The sequence below is a fragment of the Mobula hypostoma genome, chromosome 3 (genome assembly GCF_963921235.1).
Source record: "Mobula hypostoma chromosome 3, sMobHyp1.1, whole genome shotgun sequence".
Taxonomy (NCBI): domain Eukaryota; kingdom Metazoa; phylum Chordata; class Chondrichthyes; order Myliobatiformes; family Myliobatidae; genus Mobula; species Mobula hypostoma.
The window spans coordinates 163,772,223-163,788,787 of NC_086099.1; the positions used below are offsets into that span (position 1 = coordinate 163,772,223).

Sequence of the window (16,565 nt, forward strand, 5' to 3'; positions counted from 1 at the left end):
TTGGAGAGTTTCCAAAGTAGGGCTTCTTGTTGACAGTTTTTTGAGGTCCATCTGCTTGATCAGAATTGCAGTGATGGGAAGATCACATGACCCCACTCACTCCATGCTTGTAGACTCAGAAAGCTGAACAGTCTAAAGGTAGATAAATCTCCCAGATCAGATGGAATGCACCCTCGTGTTCTGAAGGAAGTAGCTGTGGAGATTGCAGAGGCATTAGCGATGATCTTTCAAAAGTCGATAGATTCTGGCATGGTTCCGGAGGACTGGAAGATTGAAAATGTCACTCCGCTATTTAAGAAGGGGGCAAGGAAGCAAAAAGGAAATTATAGACCTGTTAGCTTGACATTGGTGGTTGGGAAGTTGTTGTTGGAGTCGATTGTCAAGGATAACGTTACAGAGTACCTGGAGGCATATGACAAGATAGGCAGAACTCATCATGGATTCCTTAAAGGAAAATCCTGCCTGACAAACCTATTACAATTTTTTGAGGAAATTACCAGTAGGCTAGACAAGAGAGATGCAGTGGATGTTGTATATTTGGATTTTCAGAAGGCCTTTGACAAGGTGCCACACATGAGGCTACTTAACAAGATAAGAGCCCATGGAACTATGGGAAAGTTACATACGTAGATAGAGCGTTGGCTGATTGGCAGGAAACAGAGTGGGAATAAAGGGATCCTATTCTGGTTGGCTGCCAGTTACCAGTGGTGTTCCACAGGGGTCTGTGTTGGGGCCGCTTCTTTTTACATTGTACATCAACGATTTGGATTATAGAATAGACGGCTTTGTGGCTAAGTTTGCTGACGACACAAAGATAGGTGGAGGGGCCGGTAGTGCTGAGGAAACGGAGAGTCTGCAGAGAGACTTGGATAGATTGGAAGAATGGGCAAAGAAGTGGCCAATGAAGTACAATGTTGGAAAGTGTATGGTTATGCACTTTGGCAGAAGAAATAAATGGGCAGACTATTATTTAAATGGGGAAAGAATTCAAAGTTTTGAGATGCAACGGGACTTGGGAGTCCTCGTACAGGATACCCTGAAGGCTAACCTCCAGGTTGAGTCGGTAGTGAAGAAGGCGAATGCAATGTTGGCATTTTTTTTCAGAGGAATAGAGTATAGGAGCAGGGATGTGATGTTGAGGCTCTATAAGGCACTGGTGAGACCTCACTTGGAGTACTGTGGGCAGTTTTGGTCTCCTTATTTAAGAAAGGATGTGCTGACGTTGGAGAGGGTACAGAGAAGATTCACTAGAATGATTCCGGGAATGAGAGGGTTAACATATGAGGAACGTTTGTCCGCTCTTGGACTGTATTCTTTGGAGTTTATAAGAATGAGGGGAGACCTCATAGAAGCATTTCGAATGTTGAAAGGCATGGACAGAGTGGATGGGGCAAAGTTGTTTCCCATGATGGGGCAGTCTAGTACGAGAGGGCATGACTTAAGGGTAGAAGGGCGCCCATTCAGAACAGAAATGCGAAGAAATTTTTTTAGTCAGAGGGTGGTGAATCTATGGAATTTGTTGCCACGGGCAGCAGTGGAGGCCAAGTCATTGGGTGTATTTAAGGCAGAGATTGATAGGTATCTGAGTAGCCAGGGCATCAAAGGTTATGGTGAGAAGGCGGGGGAGTGGGACTAAATGGGAGAATGGATCAGCTCATGATAAAATGGCGGAGCAGACTTGATGGACCGAATGGCCGACTTCTGCTCCTTTGTCTTCTGGTCTTATGAAGCCATAGCTTTGCTTCACAGATGATGACGTAACTACATCTGTGTCCATTCTTAGTGGGAAGTGACTATGTCGCTTCGCAACTACTGTAATCCAAAAACAGCATCAGTCACACCTGAGAAGCAGAGTTTTCATGTCAATCATCTGGGAAGTAGCATGAGTTTTAAAAAAGCATGCGTTTTTAAAAAACTTAATAAAAATAAGATGTATAAGATGGAGCTTATGTCTTAATTATTGGCCAAAGTACCTGAACTTCATCAAAGTGTTCAATGAACAACATTAACCAAACTGTCTTCTTCTCCCCAACGTCCACCCCTGGTGTCCCATACTGAGCCATGGGTTCTAGAAAAATCTGGGGTCTCATTCAGCTTGGGGCCATTGAGACAGCTAACTGAGCTGAAAAAGTCTACCAATGTAAAGGCTGGGAAATTTCACCTCCTATTGATGTTGGGAAGCACAGTGTGGAGGATTGACTTTGACAGTTAGTGGTGGTCATTTCAGCGACCAGTGTAATGGATGGACTTTGACAACTAGTGGTGAGTAGGTCAGTGATGAGTGTATGGGGCAGACCTCAACAATGAGTAATGGTCAGATCAGCAACTACCAAGTAGTCAGGCTCGTGACTGAAAGTGATGTTGAGTCCTGACAGGTAGCCAGTAACATCTTTTCCATGGGCCAGAAAATCAACACTCACTTTGAACACCTCGCCCAACAGGCAAGGAACACAGAGGGTCAGCAAGTTAGAAATTTCCACACAATCCACTCTGTCCTTTGATTAGAATTTGCATTAAGTGAAATGTTTTTGCAGCATTGTACCCATAAAGGGTGTTGTACAATTTCTGCTTAGCTGTAACAAGTTCTTCACATAAACCACATTACAAACTTCATAAACCCACAGTTGATTTATCTCTAAGGAATAATTATTTCTACTATAATACATTTAAACATTTAGATCATAGAATTACATTAATAAGTCAGGACCTGCACAACTGACTAGAATCTATGCCTTTGAAATCACAAAGAAGCTCAGATTTGAATTTCATTGCTTCTTGCATTCTCCATTGAGAACTATAAGTCATTGCTTCTGGCATCATAAATTAGAGTCTTGTTTTATGTAAAAGTTTAATATTAGGTCTGTATGTTATGTACCCGAGATGAGAACAGCAGGAGACAGATGTTAAGGAAAAATGATTAATGAAAATATCTGTCATTTTTGGGGCTAGGTTGACGCTGTGGTCGTACTAGGTGGACTTGGTGGGCGCTTTGACCAGATTATGGCCAGTGTGGAAACTCTGTTCCATGCTGTGAAGATGACTGACTTACCAGTTGTGATAATTCAAGGGACTTCGCTGGCATATTTACTCCAGCCTGTAAGTATCTAACTGTACCTTTAAATTGTTCCTAAAAGCAAGCTGATTGGCAAAAAAAAATCTTTAATAAATTACCATTTGCCAGGAATTCAGCATCCTGCATTTTTTCATTAATGACAGTTTTTATAAATAGTGGTAAATTGCACTTCATGCTCAAGCTTTTGAAAGGTGTCATCTGTCTATGATCTATGAATGCTATAGCGTAGTCATTTAAGAAAACCAAACCACTGAAGGAAAAGGTGTAATTCAATAGCCTTTTCCAGAAATGTGTCAAGAATATTGAATACCTGAATTCAGAGATTGGTGGAGCTGTGGAGAGGGTAAAGGTCTATTAAAGAATAACCGGGAACATAGATAAGTTACAGAAGTGAGCTGAGAGATGGCAGACAGTTTTACGGGGCAAGTGTGAGGTTTTACGCTCTGGGAGGTCAAATGAAAGGAGAAAGTATATTCAGAAACAAAGGTTCTGAACTTAAAGAAGGGTAACTTTGAAGGTATGAGACGTGAATTAGCTAAGATATACTGGCAAATGATATTTAAAGGGTTGACGGTGGATATGCAATGGCAAGCATTTAAAGATCACATGGATGAACTACAACAAATGTTCATCCCAGCTTGTCAAAAGAATTATCCAGGGAAGGTAGTGCACCCGTGGCTGACAAGAGAAATTAGGGATAGTATCAATTACAAAGAAGAAACATATAAATTAGCCAGAAAAAGCGGCTCACCTGAGGACTGGGAGAAATTCAGAGTCCAGCAGAGGAGGACAAAGGGCTTAATTAGGAAAGGGAAAAAAGATTATGAGAGAAAACTGGCAGGGAACATAAAAACTGACTGCAAAAGCTTTTATAGATATGTGAAAAGAAAAAGACTGGTTAAGACAAATGTAGGTCCCCTACAGTCAGAAACAGGTGAATTGATCATGGGGAACAAGGACATGGCAGACCAATTGAATAACTACTTTGGTTCTGTCTTCACTAAGGAGGACATAAATAATCTTCCGGAAATAGTAGGGGACCGAGGGTCTAGTGAATGGAGGAACTGAGGGAAATACATGTTACTAGGGAAGTGGTGTTAGATAAACTGAAGGGATTAAAGGCAGATAAATCCCCAGGGCCAGATGGTCTGCATCCCAGAGTGCTTAAGGAAGTAGCCCAAGAAATAGTGGATGCATTAGTGATAAATTTTCAAAACTCGTTAGATTCTGGACTAGTTCCTGAGGATTGGAGGGTGGCTAATGTAACCCCGCTTTTTAAAAAAGGAGGGAGAGAGAAACCGGGGAATTATAGACCGGTTAGCCAAACATCGGTGGTGGGGAAAATGCTGGAGTCAGTTATCAAAGATGTGATAACAGCACATTTGGAAAGCGGTGAAATCATCGGACACATGGATTTATGAAAGGAAAATCATGTCTGACGAATGTCATAGAATTTTTTGAGGATGTAACTAGTAGAGTGGATAGGGGAGAACCAGTGGATGTGGTATATTTGGATTTTCAAAAGGCTTTTGACAAGGTCCCACACAGGAGATTAGTGTGCAAACTTAAAGCACACGGTATTGGGGGTAAGGTATTGGTGTGGGTGGTGAATTAGTTTGCAGACAGGAAGCAAAGAGTGGGAATATACAGGACCTTTTCAGAATGGCCGGCAGTGACTAGTGGGGTACCGCAAGGCTCAGTGCTGGGACCCCAGTTGTTTACAATATATATTAATGACTTAGATGAGGGAATTAAATGCAGCATCTCCAAGTTTGCGGATGACACGAAGCTGGGCGGCAGTGTTAGCTGTGAGGAGGATGCTAAGAGGATGCAGGGTGATTTGGATAGGTTAGGTGAGTGGACAAATTCATGGCAGATGCAATTTAATGTGGATAAATGTGAAGTTATCCACTTTGGTGGCAAAAACAGGAAAACAGATTATTATCTGAATGGTGGCCGATTAGGAAAAGGGTAGATGCGACGAGACCTGGGTGTCATTATACACCAGTCATTGAAAGTGGGCATGCAGGTACAGCAGGCGGTGAAAAAGGCGAATGGTATGCTAGCATTCATAGCAAGAGGATTCGAGTACAGGAGTAGGGAGGTACTACTGCAGTTGTACAAGGCCTTGGTGAGATCACACCTGGAGTATTGTGTGCAGTTTTGGTCCCCTAATCTGAGGAAAGACATTCTTGCCATAGAGGGAGTACAAAGAAGGTTCACCAGATTGATTCCTGGGATGGCAGGACTTTCATATGATGAAAGACTGGATCAACTAGGCTTATACTTGCTGGAATTTAGAAGATTGAGGGGGGACCTTATTGAAACGTATAAAATCCTAAAAGGATTGGACAGGCTAGATGCAGGGAGATTGATTCCAATGTTGGGGAAGTCCAGAACAAGGGGTCACAGTTTGAGGATAAAGGCGAAGCCTTATAGGACTGAGATTAGGAAAAACTTCTTCACACAGAGAGTGGTGAACCTGTGGAATTCTCTGCCACAGGAAACAGTTGAGGCCAGTTCATTGGCTATATTTAAGAGGGAGTTAGATATGGCCCTTGTGGCTAAAAGGATCAGTGGGTATGGAGAGAAGGTAGGTACGGGGTTCTGAGTTGGATGATCAGCCATGATCATACTGAATGGCGGTGCAGGCTCGAAGGGCTGAATGGCCTACTCCTGCACCTATTTTCTATGTTTCTATGTTTCTATTTAATGGCAGGGCCTTAACAGCATTGAGATACAGAAGGATCCATAGAGTCCATGTGCATAATTCACTAAAAGCGGCTACGCAAGTGGGTAAGGTGGTAAAGAAAGTGACTGCAGTGCTTGCCTAGAGCTATTGCGTTTAAGTGTGGCAACTTAAGATTTTCGTCAGACCACAGAGGAGATTTATCAGGACGCTGTCTGGATTACAGGCTATAAACTACAAGGAAAGATTGGACAAACTTGGGTTGTTCTCCCCAGAGCTTTGGAGGCTGAAAGGAGACTTGATAGAACATAGACCAGTAAAGTATAGTACAGGCCCTTCGGCTCATGATGTGCCAAGGTAAATTTAACACTTCTCTCACAAAAAGCTCTCAATTTTTATTTCAACCTTGTGTCGATCTAAGAGTTTCTTAACCCTCCTTAATGTTTCCACGTCTACCACCACCCTGGCAGTGCATTCCAAGCACTCACCTCACTTTACGTAAAAAAAAAATCCACCTCTGATAACAACACTCTACTTTCCTCGAATTCATCTTGTACCTCTACCTGCTCATATTAACTATTTACACCCTTGTCTGAGGAGTGGGAGATTATGGAGAAAGTTGGAGACAGTTCCTTGTGGATTTTGTGTGTCAGTTTTAAAAAGTGAGCAGGGTCTGTCAGGACTTGTCTGCGAAGCGGAAGATTGCTTGGGTTATTAATAACATAATAACATACCATGGGCCAATAAAAAGAAGTTAGTTTGAAGCATGTGGAGGCAATGGTCTATCCGAGAGTCTCTTTCGCATCCACAGAATCTCCTGTCTGCTCCCCTATGTATGTGATTCTAGGAATGAAAGGGTTATCATACAAGGAACCTGGATCTCACTGGAATTCAGAAGGATGAGGGGGGAGCTCATTGAAACCTTTCAAATGTTGAAAGGCCTAGACAGAGTAGATGTGGAAAGAATGTTTCCTGTGCTGGGAGAGTCTAGCACAAGAGAGAACAGCCTCAGGATAGAGGAGCACCCTTTCAAAACAAAGATGCGGAGAAATTTCTTTAGCCAATGGGTGGTGAATTTGTGGAATTTTTTGCCACATGTAGCTGTGGAGGCCAGGCCATTGGGTGTATTTAAGGCAGAGATTGATAGGTTCTTGATTGGACATGGCATCAAAGGTTACGGGGAGAAAGCCAGGAACTGGAGTTGAGGAGGAGAGAAAAAAAAGGATCAGCCATGATTGAATGGCGGAGCAGACTCGAATGGCCAGATGGCCTAATTCTGCTCTTTATGTCTTTTGCTCTTACTTATGGTCTGTATCCACCAGTGCTCTTCTCTTCATTTCCTTTTGAGCCACAGAGCCTTTCTCAGTGCCAGAGACCTGGTTGCTATGGCTTTCCTTTGGTTGGATGCCCCTCCCCAACAGTATCTAAAACGGTGGTGTACATGCTATCGAGGGGAACAACTGTAGGGGTTCTGTGCTCACCCCATCTTCACACTACTGAAATAGTCCCTCATGCCATTACACATAATCCTCACATTATCCAACACATTATCCTTCACACCTTCCGCCTTCCCCAAAGAGATCCTACCACCAAACACATATTTACCTACCTACCCCCCCCCCACACACTTTCTGCAGGGATCACTTCCTCCGTGATTCCCTTGTCCATTCATCCCTCCCCACCTTTCTCCCGCCAGGCTCTTATCCCTGCAAGAGGCCTAAGTGCTAAACCTGCCAATACACCTCCTCCCTCAACTCCATTCAGGGCCCCAAATAGTCCTTGTGCCAAGATGAGGTCACCCTCAGGGTGAAAGAGCAACAGCTTATAATCTATCTGGGTACCCTCTACCCTGATGGCATGAATATCAATATCTCCTAATGGTGAACGACTTCCAACACCCCTCCCCCCACCCATTCCCCATTCTGACCATTTGTTTCTTCTCACCTGCCTATTACTTCCCCTGGGTCCCTTCCTCCTTCCCTTTGTCCTATTGTCCATTTGATTTACCTATTTGATTCTTTCTTTTCCAGCCCTTGACCTTTCCCACCCACCTGGCTTCATCTATCACCTTCCAGCTAGCCTCTTTCCCCTCCCCCCATCTTTTTATTCAGGTATCTTCCCCCTTCCTTCTCAGTCTAGAAGAAGTGTCTCAGCCCAAAATGTTGACTGTTCACTCTTGACCATAGATGCTGCCTAACCTGCTGAGTTCCCTCATTGTGTGGTACACTGAACTGTCTGTCTGATCCCTTTCTCTCTCCAGACAGTTACCCAACTACCTGCCTCCAGCAGTGTAACTGCCTCCTGTAGCTCCTATCTATGATTCATTGTTCATCCAGCTCCAGCTCCCTTACACCGTCTGTTACGAGCTGCACCCAGGTGCACTTTTCACAGACGTAACAATCAGGAACACTGAGCTCTCCCAGATCGCTCATGTCATGCAAGAGGAGGACACCCCTACCCTAGGATTGATTCTCACTGCTCCAGCTAGGCACTGATAAACCCCAAACAAGGCTCTGCCTCTTCTCACTGAAGCCTTCTGAGCCAAAACCTCAGCTCCCCACTCTGCTTTTGTTCTGCTCCCACAATGGCCACTTTGCTTCAACCTAACTTCTATTTATTGGCCGCAATCTGGTATCCACGATCTCAAACTCAACGTTGAGGCTTTTTTTTTAATTTTGAGAGGGATAGGGTGGATGGTCAGAATTTTTCCCTGGAGTAGAAATGTCAAACACCAGAGCACATGATTTTAAAGTTAGAGAGACAGAGTGCATTTTTTCCACAAAGAATGGAATGGAGTAGTAGAGAAAGCAGCCAATTTTTTGAACTTTTCTTTATAACATAGATGGAGGCCATTCGACACATTGAGTATGTACCCACTCAGTCACTTGTTCTCTCCATGTTCCCATCAGTTCCATAAGCCACCAGAACAAGGAACAATTCATGGTGGCCAATTAGTCTTCCAACTATCATATTGAAGGATCCAGGATTGAACAGCTTGTCATATGAAGAGTGTTTGATGGCTCTGGGCCTGTATTTGCTAGAATTCAGAAGAATGAGGGGTGACCTCATTGAAACTTATCAAATGGTGAAAGGCCTTGATAGAGTGGATGTGGAGAGGATGTTAACTATGGTATGAGAGCCTAAGACCAGAGGACACAGCCCCTGAATAGAGGGGCATTCATTTAGAACGGAGATGAGGAGGAATTTCTTTAGCCAGAAAGCGATGATTCTGTGAAATTCTTTGCCACAGGCAGCTGTGGAGGCCAAGTCTTTATGTATATATAAGGCTGAGGTTGATAGATTCTTGACTGGTCAGGGCATGAAGGGATGCAGGGAAAAGACAGGAGACTGGGACTGAGAGGAAAATTGGACCAGCCATGATGAAATAGCAGAGCACACTTGATGGGCTAAATGGCCTAATTCTGCTCCTATATCTTATGGTTTTATATCTTTGACGAGTGAAATCAGTCGGGGGGAACCCATGGTCCCATGGAGAATGCACAAAATCCACAAGGCCAGTGCCAGGGGCACCATTGAAATATAGCTGTTGGAGCTGTAAGACACTGGCTCTTCATTACTGGACCACCCCAAAGGGCTGGGTTTAATGAGAAAGATCCAGGAATACTATGTTATTCAGTTCAGTCACTCTGCTGCTTCAACTATGTTGGTGATACAGACAGTGCAGTTCAAGATTATCAGTTGTGCTAGTATTTCCACTTCAATCTTTAAGGACCCCCCCCCACCCCATGTCCTCTTTTCATTATTACCATCAGGTAGGAGGTGCAGGGCCCTGAAGACTCCCACTTAATGTTTTAGGAACAGTTTCTTCCCCTCCACCATCAGTTTTCTGAAGGGTCCATGAACACTACTGCACTATGTTTCTCCCATTTTGCACCTTTCATTCGTTTATTTTCTATTTCTTACCATACCTTTCAATTTTTTTAACGTGCAGAACTATACTGCTGCTGCAAAACAACAAATTTCATGACATGTCAGTGATAATATATCTGATTCTGACTATCTTCTTTGTCCAATTAGACAATCCTTTGTGTCTAAGTGTTTGACCACCTGTGTGAGTAAAATTATCAATCCTCTGTGTGAGTAGATAGTTACTCACACAAAATGTAGTTTAAAACCTCATAATTGAGCAGAACTGCAGAAAGAAAATCTCAAACAGTAATTGATCCCCATTGATACCAATGATAAGGTGCAGACTTTCTCTTCAATCGAATCTCCATGGCTGATGTCCAAGGCAGGAAATAATGGAGAACAATGAAGTGTAGGATATGCAGTTGCAAGTAATATACCCAGGATGTGCTGTTATGCTGGAAGCTATAGCTTTATGAAAACCAGCCTCAAATCATTAGATCCACTAGATTTCATGCATTTTACATTGTTGTTGCTTCCTATCATTCTCCTTTCTCCCTTCAAAGTCTCCTTTCAAAGGTCACCAATTCATAGGTTCTGCAACCAAGAGAAAAATAGTCCAGCTGCTGCAAAATGTTGGAAGTGCTCAGAACATCACAAAGTCTGAGGAAATGTTACTGACCTGCAACATTTCTTCTCACAATACTCACTTCCTGCACTGCTGAGTAATTCAAACATTTTCTGTTTTACTGTGATCCATTAATTATTACAAAGGTGTGTAAGTACTTTATAAACAGAGACCTCTCACTCCACAATAACTGTTCTGTTGTCAATATTGTAACATTCTAAAGTATGAAGATCAAGTTATCTGTTAAATTTGTGGTATTTATTATCAGTAATTTTATTTTCTGGTTTTTGACTGACTATTTCAATGATAATCTTGTTTTCAAGATTTGTGTCAGATCCCACTGAATACTGGAAAATTGGTATTGGTTTATTATTATCACGTGTACCAAGATATGGTGAAAAACTTGTCTTGCATACTATTAATACAGCTCAATCATTACACAGTGCATTGAGGTAGAATATGGTAAAACAATACAATGCAGAATAAAGTATAAAATCTACCAAAAGAATGCAGTGCAGGTAAACAATAAAGTGTAACATCATAACAAGGTAGATTGTGAGGGTAAGAGTTCATCTCAACATATAGGAAGACCGTTCAAGACTCTAGCGATAGTTCTATTATAGGTTTATGTGCTTATAATTGTTTATGAAAATAGTTAAAGTTAATATTGGAACATAATGGAGGGTTATTGTTGCTAATGGAGAAATTCAGATGCATTTAGAGTCAGGGCCTCAAGGTGACTAACCTCGAAGATAAAGGTAAGGAAGTGGATGTCACTTACCTTGGTTTTGAAAAGGCAAGCACACCACTTTTTCACAGCAAAGTTAATGAGCCAAAACACAGGCAAATGAAACAAATGGAAATGAAGAGAAAGTACTTGTGGTGTAAGCAAAGTGTTAACTTTTATAATGGCCAGAGACTGCAACTGCTTGTGGCCTCCATGCATACTGTCTATCATTCTGTTGCTATAATGATCAGCCAAGCAATTTAGTTTCCACAGAAATGTTATTAACCTGAAATGGTATGGCTTGTTTTTCTCTCCACAGTTGCTTCCTGGCCTGCTAAGCATTTCCTACTTGTATTGCATTTCTATAACCACTTTAACCATGTAAAACACCTCAAGGTACCTCACAAAAACAAATTTAACATTTGCACAGTAAGCCACAATGTGAGAGCTAATGTTTGAAAACCTGTCATCCACATGCTTTACAGGTCTTTTCATTATTTATTGTCATCACAGGTTTTGAATTAAAATAGTATGAAATGTTTTTTCAGTTTACATTGAGAATCTCTGACCAACTGTGCTTGCGAAATCAAATCCACACATATTGTAAAATGAAAGTAAACAGGAACTGCAGATACACAAAAGCTGAAATAAGCATTTTTAATCATCATGTCAGATACTTATCAGATCAGACTTGTTATTTGTTACAAACGCCTGTTAGGGTGCATTCTCCAGTTACCTTATAAGGTAACTGCAGCCTTCAGCCAGGAGCAGATGTCAGCAGGTGGTTCCCAACCTGCACCGAGTGTTTCGACCCTTAACCACGACACTCTCCAGTTGGTGGGCTGGCAGTGGTGGCCAAATCACTGCCCATCTGCTATTGGCTTCTAGCTTCCCTCCTCTCGCCTACTCCAAATCCAACAAGAGGCTCGTTCTGCCTCTTCCCCCATCCTACAAGCTGCTTGTTTTTTGCTCCTTTCGTCCAGGCCCAGATCTGACAACAACCGCCATGCTGATTTGGCTGGAAAACGTCTGCAGCCGATCTCCACAGGGAACAACCATGCCTGCCATCCCTTGTCTTTATACTCCTGCACTCAGGGCTGGTACTTCAAGGCCTTTCTCTCGTGGGCCTCTTCCCATCCCTCCTCCCACGGCACAGTCAGCTCAACCAGAATTATTTTCTTGTCTTCGGTTGACCACAGTACAATGTCCGGGCGTAGAGTTGTGTGCCCCACATCCGGGAACTGCAACTTTCTTCCCACATCGACCTTCATCTCCCAGGACCTGGCCGTTAGCAGCAGACTGGGCTTTGGTTGTCTGGTTATGAAGGGCCTGGTTCCCCCTTTGATGAAGGTGATGGCCTTCCTCAAATCTGTGCCAGCCGTTCTGTTCTTGCATCTCTCTCGCTCTAGTGTGTCAGCAAGAGCCAGAAGCACCTTATCATGGTGCCACCTATACCATCCTTGAGTTAGAGCTGTTTTACACCCAGACAGTATATGAGCCAGTGTCCCCTTTTGACCACAGAACTTACAGTTCGGGTCCTCTCTCATCCCCCATGTGTACAGATGTAATGGTGAAGGAAGGGTGTCATACACGGATCGCAAGAGGAAGGAAATACGTAAGGGCTCCAGTCTCCATAACTCTGCCCATTAGATCTTGCGCTTAGGCAGATCCCATTTTGTCCAGGCACCCTGGCACCCTTGTTCCACTGTTTTTGAAATCCGCTTCTCTTCCTCACGGATCCGTACTTTTGCCTGTATCATGTCTCGCCTGTTCCTTATGCTTGCGTTTCCCCACTTCTGGAAGTGAACTGAGCCGAGGCCTTGCCGCCTGATGCAGAGGTTGCCGATGATGTCTCGCAGCTTCAGAGAACACACTGCGTCCTCCACAGCTGCGTTGGCTGCCCACTTGCGCCCAGATCTGGTTGTAATGCCTGCTTGCTTTACCAAGACATCATTGGAATCTCTCAAGCTTAATAAGGCTCTGCATTTTGCCACCTTGAATTCCTCCACAACAGATGACAGGGGAAGCTGCAGTTGCCCAGAACGAATGTAGGGGCCCACTGAAGAGAAGCTTGGGGGATCTCCCAACCATCTCTGCAGGTACTTGTTGGTTTTCCTCTTGATGCCCTCTACAACAGTCATGGGAAACTCATAAAATGTGAAGAGCCAGAGAAGCCTGGGCAGAAGGCCGTATTGGTACAGCCAGGTCTTGAATTTACCCGGAAGTCTGGATTTGTCGATCTTCTTCAGCCGGTCGTCTGGCTGCTTCACAGCATTGGTGACATTGGCCCCATCTGTCAGTGACACATTAAACCACCTCCCTAAGCATTTTATCGGGTTATCTTCGATGGAAGGGATGACCTCACCCTGAACTTGGAGGCTAAACTTGCGAGTAACTTTGCCCTTTCTGATCACCATGCACCTGGACTTGAAGGACATCCTCACCCAAGTGGCTACATTACTCAGGGTTTCCAATACCCATCTTGCTTGGACATGTGACACAGTTGTTATAGTGATGTCATCCATGAGCCCTTGTAGAGCCAGCTGAACAATGCCCAACTCCAGCGTCAGGCCGCGGGTTACATCTTCTGCTGCTGATAATAGGAGGTTCATTCCCATAACAAATAGGGTGGGGGAGATGGTGCACCCTGTTGGAATCCCCTTCTGGAGGTCCTGCCAACTAGTTGTGAAATGGGCTGTTGTCAATCTGAGTTTGAATCCTCCTAGGTAGCTGGTGATCATGTCTCGAATAGCCACTGGGATGTAGTAGTGGTCGAGTCCTTCTAGGATCAGATAATATCAGTGGAGAAAGAACATCAGTGAGTGTTTCATATTTCAGGTAAGTGAATCTTCAGTAGATGAAGTGACATTGGCCTGTAATTTAACTTTAATTCCTTCTCCACGAGTGCTACCCAACGTATGAGTAAATCCTTCATTTTCTATTTTGAGTTCACATTTTGCTTTCTATTTGTTATTATCTTCGTTTTGCTTTAGTTCATAGATGCTTACCAGTGCCAACATTTGTTGCTGTTTTTACGTTTGCACTCACAATTATGAACTTTCTTAACAACTCTTTTGCTAGTAATTAGCAGACTAAATAAAAATATCTCATCAACTTCGCTCATGTTATGTTCTTGTGTTTGCACAAGATCTCCCTGGCCTGTTACCACAGCTTCTTACTGCTGTCACTAGCCAGCCCTTCAAGGAGTTGAAGATCTTTTTACTTGATTTTCACCATTTACTTAATGACCCTCTTTGCCTTCCAGCCATAGGACAAATGTGACACATAAAAGACATTTTTCAAATCTTCATTGCAGTCTAGGTAAAATGTGTGTCAAACTTGAAATAAATATAAATTGAAGGGTCTTCTCTTGCAACTCAGTTTCTCTAGCAAAGTGCCTGTAGGGCACTGTCAGTATTTCACTGAGGCCTCTGCTAACTTATGTACAACAGTTTGCGGTAAAGTACTTAGAAATAATTTACAACTGGAAGCTTAACTGAAAATAAGAAGTATGCTACTTCTGAAAGTTATTGCAGCCACCAGCATGTGAAATGAATGCTAACTGCATTGAGAAAAAAATATTAACATATATGAAGGCACATTTTCAAGGATTGTATACCTAACTCTGCTGCTGGAACAGTAAAACATTTTCATTTTGATATTTTAATGTGGCTTCACTTAAGAAAGTGTGCTCTTTTAAGAGGATTTAGTTTATTAAGGAGATCCAACCCCAACAATGCCCCTTCCTGCAGAAGTTTTTTTTTCTTAGCTGCAATGCAATTTCATGTATTCTGATTACTCTCTGCCTGATAACTCACTCAGGTTGCCACCCCTCAAGTACTAGCAATCTATCCAACTATGGAGTTGTCACAGCTTCGTCTGATTCTTCCCTACCCCATTTTTCCCTTAAAAGCCATTGAATCCAATAGTTAGGGACATAGATACAGGCTGGTCGTTTTTCTCCTCCCAAATCTAGAGATGAGGCCTGTTGTTGCATCGCAAAATGAGTTGAGTTCTCACTCACCATAGACCAGGACTTGGCCCCTGGGAGTATCAGTCTTGATAATTCAGTGCAAAACTGGTTTCACCAGTTGGCTATCATCCTACAGCTGGAACATCATGGAGAGAAGTACAACAAGTACAAGTACAATGTAATTTTCCTTTGGCTACAGAATAGTGATTGTCAGTAAAAGTTTTTAAACTTTGAGGAAGTGAGTGGCGTGTAGTAATTATTGCTGCTGCCTCACAACTCCAGGGACCTGCAACTTATTCTCTCTTAATCACAGCAGTTCCTGTTAAGGATCTGCACATTTTCCCTGCACCTATATACTGTACATTTCCACTAGATGTATTGCTCCCTGCAGTATCCCAAGGGCCACCTAGTGTAAGGAACTGATGTTTGTGAGAGAGAGTAAGTTGTAGGGATTCAGGACTGTTGGGTTGCTCTTCCGGAACCAACATACGGCCAATGATTTTCATGCCTTCTTTCCATGTCAAATGATAAAGCTGCTTCCACCCGCTTCCTTCCCTTTGTGTTGGAGTGATTCATACCACTCTCTGGGTATTTACAGTGCCGTGCAGCTCATCCGAATAGTAATTTTTCATGTGTAATCCTTAACACTGTCAGGAGATGATTTGATCATGTCAGGTACAGTAATAAAAAGCCACACCTCATTTCAGGACGATTTACACATGCATATTCTAGGATTAGTCATAAGACAGTTTCCTGCAATTTGCATCCAAAATAACAGCAAAGCTAATTCAGATGGGAACTTAAATCTGAAGGCCTATTAATCATTTGCTTCATGCAAAATAGGCAATATACAGTATGAACATAAAAACAAAATAAATAAATTGCCAAGCCAAGCTAACAGTCTAATTTTTATAGTGGTAGTAATCTTGGGCATTGGAATATTTTCCTGGAGAAAAGTAAGTTACTTGTGAAAAATTCTGTTATGATCTGGAATGCAAATGAGGTTTCAGAAGGCAATTATCATGGTTTGAATTGTTTTTTGGCAAGGAGCAGAGGAACATAAATCTTTGATGATGATGAAGGGTATTTTTAAAGAAAAAAAAGCCAAAATTTTCAACTATTTTCAGTGCTTAGTTCAATTTTCAGTTCAATATTTTTAATGTATGGAAATGTTTCCAGTCTGTAGACTGAGCAAAATTGAATTGAATGGCAGTGATAGATAACTTTTTACAAAATATTTAATAAGTTCAAGTAGGCTGTTGCTGTAAAGATAAGCAGCAAAATTTTGATCTGCAGAATTTATTGTAAGTCATGCCACCAGCAAACTCTAGCAAACAAGCTAATGATGTAAATACAGATCATTCAATCATTCACAAACATTACTAAATGACATTGTGATGAATTATTCTGCTTCTGTACAGTTTTTTTAATATCTTGCCTCTCTGTTTAAAAAATAACTAGTTTTATTTTGCTGAAAGGCACATGATGTACAAGGTCAAAATTGAGGCATCGTACAGAAACTAAGCCCTACCACAAGTCAGGTATCACTACTCCAGCAGTAATAGAGGTGAATGGACAGCTGTGATGTGATTTAGGGGAATGCAGTAA

General features: G+C 42.5%; 1 protein-coding gene across 11 annotated transcripts in view; it reads left to right on the forward strand.

The window, feature by feature from the left end:
• Positions 1-16,565, forward strand: part of tpk1 (thiamin pyrophosphokinase 1) — a 399,771-nt gene that overhangs the window by 220,080 nt on the left and 163,126 nt on the right. For all 11 annotated transcript variants that reach the window (XM_063044013.1, XM_063044014.1, XM_063044017.1 and 8 more), the window contains one exon: positions 2,950-3,096. In XM_063044013.1, the coding sequence (XP_062900083.1) occupies positions 2,950-3,096 (147 nt within the window). The remainder of the gene's footprint in view (positions 1-2,949; positions 3,097-16,565) is intronic.